Below are 15,811 nucleotides of genomic sequence, written 5' to 3'. Positions count from 1 at the left end.
TTGTGTCCTGATAGACGGTAGCTTTGTGTGGGAGTGTACGGAACCTGCGGGCAGCGAGGGGCGGGACCAGGGGCAGGGCTGGAGGTTTTTGAGTACGTAGACAAGTCTGAGGATCTCCCAGTCCGTCCGCGTCCGGAGGAAAGAAAGGCCAGCGACTCAAACAAAGTCCTACAAACGAAAACCGAATTAAAAAAAATTAAAAAACCAACCGAAGCGGCAGAGAAAAAGAAGTCAAGATGGTCGCCAAACAGAGGATCCGCATGGCCAACGAGAAACACAGCAAGAACATCACTCAGCGAGGGAACGTGATCAGGTCAACGGTGAGTTTAACAGCGACCGTCTTCTCCACCGAGAATACGATGATAATAATAGAAAACATCAACCTTAATGTCTTACAACTACTGCTGGAAGTCTCTGTGGTCCTGGTCCACGTAGACGATCTGGAAAAACCAGTCGGTCTCTGGCCAGCACCGTTTACACCGAGACTCAGACTTGCGAAATTAGGAAGTTGTCTTCAACTCTTCCTAGATGCTCTATAAATCTTCTGTTGTCACCATCGGTAATTCTTATAATTAGCTGTTAAACTGGTTTGTATCTGGATGAATGAATGTGTCAGGCTGAGTTACCATATGGATCAATACAGAGCTCAAACTACTCGTCATCATCACCCACTGAACTGATTGATGGCCTTGATTAGTTTTAGTCCATGATTGATGATTGATGATTGAAGAAACGCTTGGAGAGAGACAACCAGCTGAGTTGTCTTTTCCTCAGATTCACTCAATATTCAGTTCACCGAGTAAAAACAGCTTCTGTCAAACCACAAGATCAATCACTGTGAAGCGTTTCTCAGTTTCACTCACTGTCAGGTATTTAACACAACTACAGCTCAGGCAGCACTGAGGCACCACCATCCAACACACACACATAGGACTTATGCATATATATATTAAAGGTTAACATCTGACACAATCAGCCGATCAGTTATCAACATGAATACGTCACATGATTCATCTACATCAAACAGGCCTCACACATGAAGACACATATGGAGACACTTAAAACACACAAACAAACAACAGTTGAAGTCGCAGTAGACACACACACAGACGGAGTGAAACCAAACAGAGGCGGTGGAACGAGAACGGACTGAGAGGAAGTTAGTTACTGATGTCCAGCTGTGGTTGTTCATCTCTTCTGTGTCTGTGTGTGTGTGTGTGTTTTCAGAGGAACATCACTGAGGACAAAGGTGTGGGTCCCTGGCTGCTCGCTCTCTTCATCTTCGTTGTCTGTGGATCAGGTGAGTCTTCCTCTTCCTCTTTTCTTCTCTTCTTCTCTTTCTCTAACACTCACACACTGAAAATCAGACATTTAATCTTCTCTCAGGAACCAACAAATTCATATAAAGTCTGACACGGACACACACTCACCTCACATACAGTATGTTCAGATTGTTACTGACTTAATTATCAGTTAAATGATTGAGTTTCCTGGTAGAATATCTCAGGGTGTTCAACTACAAATGGTTTTATTATGATGATGATTTTGATTATCATTATTATTATTATAAACGCTAAAAATCGAACAGACACCCCGTCGTCTCAGGAATATTGTAGCACTAGCTGCTTAGTTATACATATTTATAGTTTGTATAATTTTTTTAATGAATATTTATACATTTTTTGCCTTGAGTTTAGTAATAAATATACATTTAAAAGAATATAAGAACATAATACACAAATCACTGATCAATAAACATGTAAGTTTTAATCAGCAAAAATTGTAAGCTGTTAACAGTAAATTAAAATGTGACATCATCACTGTAGCGTGCTGGTCATAAATACTGTCAGAGCAGGTCACATGACCCGGGGCAGAGGGGTCACCTGAGACCACCTCCATGTTGACATGAAGCTGAGCTCACTGTCGCTCCAGGTTTTGATTGATTGGTCGTTTTATACTCCGCCCTGCGTTCACGCCGACCATCGGGTCAGTCAGAGTGGAAAACAAAACACAGCCAAGGTCACGGTCACGGTGCTCCCCGAGAGTCGGTGTGAGTTTAAAACACCTGCTGGAACAGGTGTGTTTCTTTTGGCAGCAGCTAGAAGATAACGTGGGTTTTATCTGAGCATGCTCAGAGGCCTCACTCTGTCACAGAGCGTTCAGCCACTGATCAAACAGACAAACATCAAAGTCCGTCGTTCGGCGCTGACTCATCAGCTTATAAACGTCAGATAATAAATCAGTTCACAATGCTCAGTGCGAATCATTGCTACAGTAGCATGCGGATATTAAGATAAACAAGGAAATCAAACATTTATTGAACACAAAGGCGTCTCAAAGAAGTTTCAAGTTTCAATACTTTATTGCCATGTCAACAACATTGTTGATTGGGATTTGTTTCAGTGGGCTTCACACACTGACATAAAAACACAACATACACTCAATACAGTACATGATAAAATAAGAATAAAGTGCACAAAAGTAATAAATAGATCATCAATAAATATGGCACAAAAACTATACCCTGCCCCTCTAAATGGATCATAGTATTTAAAATAATAAATGGCGCTACACACCTATTACATACGAGGTGGAGGTGTTGCGTTCATGTTCTCCGCTAAAGCTCAGTGATTTACGCAGTTCAACATAGGATCCATTTATTATCAATAAATCTGGAGCCTTCAGCTTCATCAATGGATGGCGACTGACTCTCTCCTGTGTGTCCGACTCTCTTCTCCTCTGCAGCCATCTTCCAGATCATCCAGAGCATCAGGATGGGCATGTAAAGCGACGTTACCGGCAGGGGGGGCGGGGCTTACGACGGTCACCATGACGAAGGAACCGCAAGTGCCGCTGTCATCAGACTGTTGCGTTCCTGCCCCGAAACCCACCCCATCAAAACATTCCCTGAACTCTGCACAGATGCGACCAAACAAACCCCGAAAACCAGGCCTCGCCCACCCCCCCCACCCACCCACCGACCCCGCCCCCCACGGACCAGGCGGCCCCTCCCGCCCCCCACGGACCCCTGAAGACCAGTGTTTATCCCAGTTATCTGTGTTGATCTAATGTCTCTGCTGTGACCTTCTCACAGTCTCCTGCCTGTAAACAAGCCATACATGTGCCTTTCTCTGTGTACCTGCGCTCTGACCCCGCCCCCGCCTTATCAGCACAACTCAAGGGGGGAGGGGTCAGAGTCCACCCTGAAAACTGTTCCAGTGATTACTCTAGACCAAAATAAATTAATCCGTGTTTGTGTTGTATCAGACGTCTGTCCTCATCACATTCCAGCTGATCTGACCTCCTCCTCCTCCTCCTGCTCCTCCTCCTCAGTGTGCACCAGAGGGCTCGGAGGTGCTGACAGGTGTGTGTGCACTGTGTGCAGCAGCCTCACCTGAACAAAGTGTTTCAGTGCTGTAGAGAGTCGACCGTCTTGGCCGTGGCCGTGGTTCATCAGTGTCTCTGTGCTCCTGACAGCGGAGGTGAAGACGCCGCTGCGGTTGGACGTTGTCGTTTGTTTTCACCTCTGATTGTTCTCAGGTTTTTCTGGTGAAATGCAGCGACTTAAGTTTCAACGCGACGACGTCTCATCTCTCTGTACACCAGAGGTAGTGATGGTCAAATGGAGCTTTGTGAAAACCATGGGTTTCTGGCCCAGTTGTTTGCTCAAAGCTTCGTTCACCAGCGACGTCTACCGCCACGTGGGTCACATGGTTTACTGCTCAGGTTAATGAGTTACAGCCAAATGAAGCTTTTATCTGGACCAACACCGCCCTGCTGTCCCTCTGTGCCACTGTGCTCTCTCTCCACCCGCCGTCTCACCTCTGTGCTTTTCATTATGTCACTGACAAGTTTTTCAATAAAAATATTTATAATCTAATAATGCAATGGAAGAATGTGATGAATGGGTTTATGTGATGGGCTTCAGTGCTTCCACTATTACTGCTGCTGCTGCTTAGGATGTAAATTATTATAATGCTACTAACAAGCTGCCTCACGTAAATCAAAGCACAGACAACGAAACTGTGACGTGTCCCACACAATGGAGACACGGTGGGTCACGTGGCGCAAGCCGGTGACCGACCTGCTGCAGTGCAATGATTTATCCACACGGTGGCGCTGCTGGACAGGCGCTGAGTGGAGACCAGTAGAGACAGATCCTGGCAGAGCAGAGCAATGTAGGAGAGTCTGTCCCACAATGAAACAGTGCTTCACATCAGTCCAGATGTTGGTGGAGAACAGGTCTGACTCAGACTTCAGAGAAAATTATGAGAAATTAAGACTCATTTTAAGCAAACAATTTTTGCTAATAACGAGCTGCAGTCAAAACAACAAATCCATAACCCTGACATATAGTCATAACATGAACATATTTTATTTAAACTTCCTGAAATCTGACATAATTTTAAACATCTCAATATTCAACTCTATTAATTATGAATGTAATGAATACATATAATAGGCTATTTATATAATGTAACATTCTTTTCTACAAAAATGCTGAACAAAAACTGTCAACATCATCTTTTGTCTTTGTGACACCTCAGTTCACTAGACTTCAATTTCTGTTTTAGTCTAAATGCTAATTTGTTTCATTAAAATACTTATTTGGAAACGTTTGTGTATAGTATTCACAATACAGGTCATTAGTGGTGTTCATTAAAATGTTGCTGACTGCCAAGTATTTATCTGTTCTGTACCAAAGTATGGCACGCACGCACACACATACACACAGAGAGAGAGAGAGATTAATGTTTACTTCATTCTAATATTAAAATATCTTCATTCTCATTGTGTTCCTATGAAAATGTATGCAGTCAGATGTTTCTATTGTGGACCAGATGAGTCAGATTTACTGTATCAGTGTGGACGAAGCCACTTTGACCCACATCATGGTGCAGTCAGACAGAAAACACCAAAACTGGGTCAGAGAGGGTTAAAACCAGACAAGTCTTTGTGTGGAGGCTTTGTTCCCGTCTGTCTTCTCCGGAAGATTTTACAAATATGTCTGAAGCTCAGTCTGACTCCTGCTGTGATGTCGCATTGTGACCAAAGAATCTCACAGACATGTTACTGTTTTTATTCATTTTCTCAGTTATCATTATTATTATTATTATTATTATTATTTCTGTTGTACATCTATTGTACAGTAAAATGAGCGTCAGGGGAAACAGACTGAAATGACAGATTTCATATCAGCTTAATTAATGTAATTAAATATCAGATTGTCTTGTACTCATTCGGTCATTGACTGCAGAGTTTTAACTGAAAACATTCAATGTTTGATTTGTTTTTAAATGATAATTAACAAGGTCCATGTCTGGACGATGTGGGGGTCAATATGTGAAGCTGAAAACTGTTCATCATCCTATCCGATCATCAGTCAGTCTCGTGTCAGCTGGTTTAGGTCTGTTCATCATCTGCTAGGATGAAGTCCCCGTCTCATCAGCTGGTTTCACTACAGCAGTTTCAGGTCTCAGTCTCAAGTCTCCAGTGGCTCCAGTTAATAAACCATGTTATTGTCCAGCCTGAACCGATTGAGCTGAATCATCAATGTGTTCTTTATCATCTCTGATTTACTGGTCTGGGAAAAGACTGCTCAACATCTGATTGAAAGAAAAAGTTATTTTTATTGCATAATGTTTTATTACCATCTCACTCCAGCTGAATAGTGACAGCAGTATGAACATAAACACTGATGAAACATTAGAAACAAGGTGACTGGCTCAGCTTTGGCTACACATGAGAAGTTGCCACCTGAATGTTTCTATTGTCATCTTTGCTAATAATAAACATTAAAAAAAAGATGTTCAAAAAGAGATGAATTATATTTAAATGAGTCCAAGATACAACCTGCCATCAGATCCCAAACACATCACTTATTGCTGTTTCATATTTCATCACAAACAGTCAAAGGTAAATGATGTTATGGTGTTATGAGGTTTTATGTTCAGTCTGACCTGCAGTATACCAACTGTGGTCACTACATGAATATTACGTGACGAACAGCTCACAGCTTTGCTCATTCAGTGGCCAAAACTCTCAGTTTGATTGGGAGAGTCACTGGGAATCAGCATCGTTAAAGGACAGTGGTCACTGGCAGGATCACATTGTTAGTGCCACGAGGCGAACGCAAAGCGAAGCTACACAACTAACTATTGCGCTGTAATTTAGCAGCACTTTGATATATACATGGGTTCTACAGACTATATCATGACTGTACTGATCCACATCAAACACCACACAAATGAAGTTTAACCGAGATTATTGAGATTTACATGACATCACGTCTTAAATGCTACAGGTACCTGAGGTTCTACAGAGGGCACGAGATCCCATCAGAGGTTTATGAGGATTTCCTGAAAAGATTTTTTATGAGATCATCAACATGTCAACATAATTAGGCTGCAGGGACTAAACTGGCCGATGACATCGCACCGTGGGAAAGTCATTCTTCAGGATTACAGGGACATGGCTTTCTACAGACAGGCAACGTAAACATGAATTGTTTCATGAACATTGTGTTTGGCTTTTCCACCACATGATCTCCTACAGGTTTATGACGACATGACATCCCATCAACACCACATGAATATGATGCCCAGGGCCACACACAGACAACTGGGGGGCAGGTCCTTAAAAACCAATAAAAAGGGCACCCTCATGTCTCATGGCTGAAAACCAACCTTGCAACATCAGTGTAGTACTTGGCCGCCGCCCCGGTGTCCCAGCTCTCGTCTCAGCGGCACCGTGACACAAACGCGCTCCGTAACCCATAATCTTTTGTTTATGACAGTTAAGACTACACAGATACATGTCGTAACATCGTATGTGTTGTAACGTTATCCAAGGATTTTTTGCCGGCTTTGTTAAAAACGAATGCACATGGCCAGGAAGAGGGTTAGCAAAACAGCGGAAAAGCGACCAGACTTGCATAGTTCCTCTTTAAGTAGCTTTATGTCTGATTAAGACCAGTTTGGGTTAAAATTACTCGTGGACTTACAGTACGATTTTATTAAATTCGACTAAATCTGAAATTGTAGGAGCTCTGAATTTTTGTAGCTCCCCATGATGACCATCAATGACTTTATATTATTTTTTAATCTTATACTATAACACAGGCCGTCCCACATGGTCCTGTCTGAATGGCGTCACTGCCAATGCAATGCCTGGTGCTTAAATACATCTCTGTCATTATAGCAAATGTTTCCATAAAATGACTTCCTGTTTAGCAAATTAGCCAACGAAATAGAGAGAACCATGAAGTTATGCATATTGTTTTTTGTTTGTTTGTTTTTCAGCAATGCTTAATTTGAGTTATTTTAAGCTTTTAGACTTAAAAATGTTGTCAGGAAGTTCTCAGGTATTGACAGATCATTCACCCTTTTCATCAACTATGGTATTTTACGCCAGGTCACACAGGTGTGTATACCCCTGGGGGGTATTGCCAGATGTGCAGTCTGTATCAAGATGTTTTTAAGAGTATTTTTAATTCAGTATAATAGTGACATATAATGTTTAGGACATACTCTGTTGTCACCAAAGACGTCAGATATTCGACACACTTTTGGGTGAGAACTGATGCATGGGTCAAATTTAAAAACTAAAATAGAAAACAGAAATAGAAAAAAATGTAAAAGGGCACTTATCTAGTCAGAGGCCTGGTTGAGCATCACCTGAGGTCGATCTGTGCATGTACCTGATAAAAGCAACAGATCAAACCCAGCAGGATTATGCAGACAGTCTACTGAGACCTTACAGGTTATCGAGACATGCCATAAGGTGGATGGTTTTACAGCAATTTTGGTGCACAATATCCTGTCAAAATGATTATAAGAACATGACATCATCATCATGAGGATTACGGACAGATTAGTTATGGGTGAACTATGGAAGAGTTTAGACTTTGGGTAAATTTCATATGTTCTTGGTTTGATGAACATGATGATGCTAGGACCAGGGAGCTGCCATGAATTCGTCATCTGTCCCCAGAGATCTGCGATGAAGGCGTTCAGTCTGTTTTTACAGTGATGACTTGTGGAAGTTCAATCATGTCCACCTTCAAGTTTACCTGCATTTAAAACACCTGGAAAAAAAGGTCCAAACACAAAAACCGCATCCATTGAGACTCTGGCCACAGGTGCAGTCGTACTGAGTGTTGTTGACGAGTTGCGTCGTCCTACAAATACAAAACACACTTGCACATTATTAGTTGATTCGTCCTCCTTAACTCCATGTCTTTCGATGTCCTCAGCTGTTGAACGGCTGCTCTGGTTTCAGTCGCACAGCCCAGGAGTTGGCAGAAACAATGTCCCCTCGCCGATGGACGCGGCAGGTGTAAACGCCCTCGTTGAACTCGTTGGCGACGATGCGAAGGTCTCTGTCCTTCATGACGATGTAGCCAGGGATGGAAGTCAGGATCTGCTCACCATCTTTATACCAGCTGCAAAAAACAGCAGGGAAGAACATTATCTATCTATCTATCTATCTATCTATCTATCTATCTATCTATCTATCTATCTATCTATCTATCCTTCCAGTCTCTGACTCAGCTAGAGTCATTGTATTTCACTGACTCATGACTTCAGTCTTGATTATTGATCAGCTGACCTGACTTTGGGCGGCGAGCGGGGGTTTTTTGTTCCACAGCGGAAACCCACCACCTTCCCCCTGGGAACCATCTTGATCTTGATATTGGCTGGAGGTGGCGTTGGAGTGGCCACTGCTTCCAGAGGCTCTGTGTGGCAAGAAACACAAGACACAGATACAGACAGGAAATGATTTTCATACCGGGGACAATTCAACAGAGAGGATCGGTCTCTGTCTGTCCAGCAGCTGCAGCAGCAGCAGCAGCAGCAGCACAGAGACCAACGATACCCTCACACCAGCCCCACAGTTGGAGTGCGACTCCTTAAAGGAGACTCCCAAAGAAACCAGAGGTCAGAGTTATGGTCCAGACTCACCATAGCATAGGTCACAGCGATAAGGACAGTTCTTCTTCATGAAAGTCTTCCTCCGTTCACAGAAGCCCAGTCGAGCCCAGGGCTCACAGACTCTCTTCTTATCCAGACAACCTGTTGACAAACAGGTGAACAACAGATTAACAGGTGAAGGTCTAATGAAGGTGTAGTGGAGGTTCTGAACAAGATGTGGTCAAGGTGTGGTGAAGGATAGATTAGTTGTAGATAGATGAGCTGAAAACACCCATCTGATTCCTCAGCAGATGAGAGAACTTGTCAGGTGGAAACATCCTCTATCATATCATAGATCATAGTCAACTAATCCACTGTTGTGTGTGGACTCCACATGCTGAGCGTTACCATAGAGTCTCTGGATGCCCCAGACATCGTCCTGAGCGATGTTCCTCTGTCCTGTGTAGGTGGCGTTGGGATGCATCAGGGCCTTAGGGTCCCTGGAGTGCCACAAGCCGAGAGCGTGACCGATCTCATGAGCAGCCACCTGGACTAAGTCGTTCAGCCACACACCTGCAGAACCAGAGGAAGAAGTCGGTCTACATGGCGACAGAGACCAACAGACCATAGTCATCCTCCTCTCCACCCAACAACAGATCTTGTGTTGTGTTGAGGTGTTGGAGTCATCTCACCTCGATGTTCACTCCTAAACAGAGTAGCCACAGAACTGAATCATCTCGTTCATAGACAGCCAGTCTGACTGAGGACTGATGATGTGAAGCCTAGTTGACATGATCAAACCTCCAATCTGGATTAACTGTCTCCACATCTGTTAACTGCTGACTCCTGATAGCGTCTGTTCACAACGCCAAGATGTGCGTGCTATTAGTTAAAGCTGATTGCGCTTGTTCATTGTAATGAATTAGATCAAGATCTGATCAGATTTAGACTTTAAATGTATTGATTAAAGGCTCACTGAGTTTTTTTGTTTTGTTTTTTTGCCACCGTAGAACCTCAAATGCTGTAAACACCAGGAACCCTAGGTCAAGAAATTTGACTTTGGTGTCCACAGATGGAAAAAATAAACAGTTCTGCTATAAAAAGTCGTTATGATTAATTCTGACATTGAAAGTCCAAACTTAGATTCTTGACTCCATGGTCATAAATTATTAATCTTACTATGTATCAAAATGATTCAAGCGAAGGTGCCTCCTTATTAAACCAGATTACTTTTTATTTAACGCTGGCACTTAGAAGAGGAGTTTTAGACAAGGAAAAGTAACGGTGTTTTGCTGTGAGTCAGTTATACGCTGATGATGATGTTTTATATGTCAGTGAATGTCTCACTCTCCGATTGCTACACTAACATTAAATCTGTATCCCCAACATGATTCTCCCCTGGAGTACAGCTTCGGTTCGTTTTACTACCCCTGTCTGTAGTCCTGCATCTTCTCTAGCACCACTCATCAATCACCTTGTTTCCAGCTGAACCTCGACTTCCCGAGGATCCAGAACTCATGGTTGTCAAAGTGGATTTCCCCCCGCGGCGGCAGAAAAGCATGAGCCAGCTCGCCGTTCAGACCATCGAAACACGGGTGGAGAGGAGACCACCAGCAGTCGGTGTGGTTAAAGGTGTAGAAACCTAACATACACAAACAGAGAGTCAGGTTTATAAATCAATATAGATATAGAGACTCTGGATGCCCCCTCCCCGCATTCCTCCAATCTCTTGCTTGTACCGATTGTGATGTCCGTAGTGGCGTTGCCATCTGTAACCTCTGTGAAGCTTAGTGGAGACACGTCACTCCACTTGGTGAAGGCAATGCTGATAGCCTTCCTGGTGTCCTCCACATTCAAAGTGTTGGGGAACTTGATGATCCTGAAAGAAAGAGAAAGGCAGAGGGTATGTCTGACTGGTGGCGCTTGAACACCTGAGCTTCATGGGAGCTGCAGTTTTTTTTACTTAGTGCTTGAGTTCATTTAGCTACTGTAAGTTTACAATACTGTAAGTCGTCTAAGGCAGTGGTTCCCAACCTTTTTTGGCTCGTAACCCCATTTTGACATCACAAATTTCCGGCGACCCCGCCATCATGTGCAGTCATCAATCGCGGCCATCAATCAAGATGCACCAGCTCAGATATTTTTGTATGCTGCATTGTATTTGAACTTGATTTATATTCGAGAAAGTATAGAGTACAGTTGTTTAAGATTGAGTGTGGTGTTTTTAATCATAATTTAAAAAGAATAATAATTAGTTTAAAAAAAAATTTTATTAGTAATTTTTTTTTAAATCAATTACTAGACATTTTAGGCAACCCCATCTGAATTCCAGGCGACCCCACGTGGGGTGCCGACTCCAAGGTTGAGAAACACTGGTCTAAGGTACTACTTCATTTAACAATATTTTTTTTAAAGCAGAAGTAAGCGATCCAGTCGTTTTGGCTAACTTCTTGTCAGCTGACGGAGTTAGCAGTCCCCGCCCTCGTCCCTACGTCACCACATTCAGGCGCATCCCTTGGCTGCACACATGGAGAGGACCGCCCCTTTATGCCGTTCTCTCTCCTCATTGGATAAAGGTTGTAGGATACAAGGAAAGTTTTCTCCTCGGCTTACAGCAGAGCAGAGTGACTGACAGACCCGTGTTTCAGACCAAACACTCTATATAAGTGATTGCTGTCGGAAGATATAAGACTTATATTAACACAAACATTCCGCTTACTTCTGCTTTAATCTTACATTTGTTGAGCAGTATATCCATACGTCAATTAGTTATTCTGAATCATTATATATATGAAATACAATGATCATAGTGCTGAGCTGTGTTTACATGCAGGTTAACCAGCAAACCTCTCCTTTACCTGTATGTAATGTTGTGGTGAGTCCACTTCTGTCCCAAAGGGTTGATGGCATAGCGTTTGGTTCTGGCTGCTCTGTGGACCATGTGGTCAGCGTGAGTGTCCGTCACTCTGCTGCTGCTGCTGCCTGATGTCTAGAAACACAACACAACACAACACAGGTCACCAGTGATGACCAATCAGCTGCCTCCCCTGGGCTGCACTTCTTCTGATGTCCATCAGAGGCTGCTGTGACCAAACTCTGACAGCACTGAGCAGGGAAAACCCAGACCTGTCTGTACAGGTGTAGACGGAGAGTGAGAGGCAGGCAACATCTGGGAGGGGAGGGGCGGGGGGAACTGAACTTCTTGTGGACTGTCATGTGACCAGAGAGTGTATGTGTGGCAGTAGACTGATACCATACGTTAAACACTTCTTTCTCTCTCTCTCTCTCTCTCCCTCTCTCTTGCTCTCTTTCATGTTTCCCTTTGATTGCCTCGCTCTCAGAAATCTGTCACCCACATGTGAACTATACTCTGAATCTCCTCCACATCCAACTCTATGCTCCACACTACAGCCCCTGACCCAGGAGCTGCATGCTGTATATCAGTCATATCCACTGTGTGATGAGTCTTTTACTCAGACTAGATCCAGGGTTTGTTTAAGAAAAATCCACTCAGTCCCTGGTCAGACAGGATAAAAAATGGATTAAAAGAGTATTTTTTATCAAGGTATTTTCATTTTGAAGTCTTCTAGTGCAACACCTTTGGGTCAACTTACAGAAAGGAAGAAATTACTCAAAGATTGTGTGGGTTTGCCACAGGTCTGGGTGTTTGTAAGAAAGCGCTGTACTGGAGAAAAAGAAACATCTATTCCAGGTTCCTCGGACCTGGATAGATAGACTCTTTTTTACTCTCAGACTGTGGCATGTAAACACCCAATCCTGGTTCCTGAACCCTCTCATGGAGACTGAGATGGTGAAATCAAGACAGGCCTGCAGAAACAAGAACTTCTCTGGTTCTTGTTCCATGTAAACATATACTAAACATGATTAAAACATAACAAAACTAAGAGTGGACTAATGAAAAGAAGATCATGTCACAGACAGAAGGGAAAACAAGAGCAGTCCTCTCCTCAGCAGCAAAGCAAACCTTCCTCAAGTAAAGTCAGTTCAGTGTTGTCTGTACTGTGCAAAGTAGGCTACTTTCATTGATTGTATACTGTATTGCCAACTGTAGCCTAGCCTATATCAAATGCATTGTTAGGCTTTGCTTATTATGCAATACACAAAGTAAGTAATAAGGCAATACTCAGCAGATTGATCATGCTCATATTCCATCCATTCACTTTAACTTGTGGCTGAGTCTATTGTATAATTGATTAATAGTCAATATGAATAGGATAATACACAATTTAGAAACTCTACATAAAAAACTACATCAATCTATCTTAGATCACTTCTAACAAGTACAACTAGTTTTTCATTCATACACTGAATGAAAATGTATCAGGCAAGACTTTTGTATTTGGGTGTCGGATCTAATCTAGACCTGATGACCCCTCTGCTGCGTTGGTAACAGCTGCAGCGTTGGCACATTAACTATTTTTGTTATGCTAGCTTATAATCACATGAACAGAGGGGTGGGAGGAGAGGGGTGCCAGGGTTGACTCTAGTTTCCAAACATGGACAGGAAAAAAAGTGATGCGAGTACAAAAAGACATTTGATGAAACTGTCCTTGCCTGGATACGCCGAGATTTTTTCCTTTATTTGTCTCGATGGAACAATTAAGGCCCAGAAAAGTCTTGTACACATGGATGAATCACAGTAGATTCAGTTCACTATTATTTAAATAAGCACAACACAGGGTTTAGCTCAGAGATAACATACTGTAAGTTTGATGTTTGAGGCCAAATGTAACTGGTGATGTTGTTTTTGTCTCCTCTGACACAATAGACCTCCACAGTGTGAACTGGTCCAGGATCTTATGGTCTGGCTCATCTAACAGGTCTGGATAGTCCATGGTCAGAGGATGGATTTACGGACTGTTCTCTCTTTGGCTTTTAATCGGGAGGAGGAGAAAGTCTGATCTGAGCAGTCAACTGCTAAACACTTAAACATTTTATGGGACTGTACACATGTGCAATCATACACATCTGTGTGACGGCAACATCTGTTCAGTTCTAGTGAGTCCAGTCATCACCAGGAGGACCAGCAGACTCGGCTGGTTCGGTCTCATCTCTTCATCTCAGTCTGCAGTTTGTTTAGCTAATTTCCAATTAACACAACTCAAATAATCCAAACCTGAGTTCATGTAAGTAATAAATAAATAATAAATAATCATGATGAAAAAACTGCTAGTTTCAGAAGGTCAGCCAGAGGCCACTCAGTGTTTGATTGGAGCTGCAGAGGAATGGATTGACAGTAATAATCAAAATATTTCAGCTGCAAATTCTTTTCTTCAGACTTTCTCAATCTGATCACATTTTCTTATTGACATTTGTTTATCATTTATTTATTATGTATGTATTCGCAAATTGGTTAAACGCGATCATCAGTGATAAACAGTGCGAGGAGAAGCTGCAGCCTGATCAGTCACTGCTGAGGATCCTGTTGTCACTGCCACACTCAGAACTTGACAAAAGAATCAATAGCCTACTAAGTCAATCAACCAATCAGAGCCATCGGTTCACTCACCTTCATCATCATCATCAATATCATCACCATCAACAGCTGGCGCGTGTCCATGATGATACCTGAGAACTCTACACGGTCCAACACATGACCTGTCTGTCAATCAATCAATCAATCAATCAATCAATCAATCAATCAATCAATCAATCAATCAATCAATCAATCAATCAATCAATCAGGCTGCGTGACGTCATGGAAAGAACATTTAAGACAGAGGTGTCAGGCTTCCCTAGGATCGTTTTGAACCAGGAGAACCGCGTTGAGAGAGACCGCCTCCTGATCTGAGCGAGAGAGAGAGAAAAAAAAAAAAAAGATCCGAACCAGAAAACAGTCTGATAAGTCCCTTCCGAGTCCCCGCTCCTGTCCTCCGGTCTCCTCTAAGTCCCGTGTCCTTCTGTCTGAGACACCCGGGAACTGGGGTCGGTCCCTGCCTGAACCCGGCGCCTCCTGCTCGACTCTGGATTAAACTGAGGGAACTTCCCGGACAGTGCACTCGCTGCAGCAGTGGGGCTGGTCCGGAGGGGCGGGGTCAGGTGTGTGCGTGCGTGTGTGTGTGTGTGTTTGTGTGTGCGTGTGTGTGGTGTCCATTTACACATTGAGGATAAATGTGGAGTTTAACCCTTTTACTGCAGATCTACTGACAGTGACTCTGGTGCTGAATGTCCCCACTCTTTGTCTCCAGAGCGAAAATCAAAACATCATCAAGTCAATTTAAAAAAAAAAAAAAAATTTCATTCACTCTGTAGTGTGGGAGCTGCTGGTCTGAATCTGAGCAGCGCACAAACAAACTCAGACCTGATTCCTGTTGTTGCATCTGGGGACCTCGGAGGCCCCTGAAGTTCAGGGCCACAGGTAGGGCCACCCTGAGGTGTTTTCCCACCAGCAGCAGTCCAGATGTGCACCATTTGTCTTATCTTTCTTCAGACCATCTGTCCAAACAGCCACCACTGCTGCAGACCCTCGTACCATCAGCTTCCTGTCAATGTGAATAAGACCACACGAGGAAGAAAAGTCTGAGGTCTCCTGGTTTCTGCTGTGACTGTAGCTCACATGGAGCCTCCACTTTCCCCTGGAAAACAAAAGAGCTACTATTTATCATTCAAAAGATTTTCACAGTTGTTGTTCAGTCCAGATGTTTGTAATCCATGATTATGAAATAGAAAGAAGGGCCAATCCGGAGAGCCAGGGGTCAGTCACAGCTTCCTCTGCGATGAACAAAAAGTGTTTAACTACTCTGGTTCCTATTGTATCAATAAATAAGGTATCGTTATTAGTTGTGTGTAGTCTGGTAACCACAATGTTGTGATGGTTTATGCTGTGGTGGTGACAGATGGTTCAGTTGTCGGTCTATGGTCTGATTGTTTGATGATCT

At 43.1% G+C, this 15,811-nt stretch overlaps 2 protein-coding genes across 3 annotated transcripts; one reads left to right on the top strand and one right to left on the bottom strand.

Moving 5' to 3' along the window:
* Positions 1-233: 233 nt before the first annotated feature.
* Positions 234-3,263, top strand: LOC146984658 (stress-associated endoplasmic reticulum protein 1-like). The gene is made up of 3 exons (XM_085782016.1): positions 234-320; positions 1,228-1,300; positions 2,746-3,263. Exons 1-3 carry the CDS (start codon positions 237-239, stop codon positions 2,784-2,786), a joined length of 198 nt encoding a protein of 65 aa, XP_085638142.1. The 5' UTR covers positions 234-236; the 3' UTR covers positions 2,787-3,263.
* A 4,327-nt stretch (positions 3,264-7,590) lies between these two features.
* Positions 7,591-14,906, bottom strand: mmp23bb (matrix metallopeptidase 23bb). 2 transcript variants are annotated; one of them, XM_085783117.1, is made up of 8 exons: positions 14,443-14,906; positions 11,771-11,901; positions 10,652-10,791; positions 10,387-10,554; positions 9,321-9,485; positions 8,964-9,074; positions 8,611-8,737; positions 7,591-8,443 (listed from the first exon to the last, which is right to left on the bottom strand). In XM_085783117.1, exons 1-8 carry the CDS (start codon positions 14,491-14,493, stop codon positions 8,251-8,253), a joined length of 1,086 nt encoding a protein of 361 aa, XP_085639243.1. In that variant the 5' UTR covers positions 14,494-14,906; the 3' UTR covers positions 7,591-8,250. The 2 variants fall into 2 exon arrangements, with proteins under 2 accessions (XP_085639243.1, XP_085639244.1); XM_085783118.1 differs by having other exon boundaries at positions 11,771-11,894; positions 14,439-14,905.
* Between the last annotated feature and the right edge of the window lie 905 nt (positions 14,907-15,811).

Source organism: Trachurus japonicus, chromosome 7 (assembly GCF_045865225.1).
Source record: "Trachurus japonicus isolate A0001 chromosome 7, Traja_1.0".
Classification (NCBI taxonomy): Eukaryota; Metazoa; Chordata; class Actinopteri; order Carangiformes; family Carangidae; genus Trachurus; species Trachurus japonicus.
Note: the sequence above shows the minus strand (reverse complement) of the source record. Positions and strands in the feature narration are given on the sequence as shown.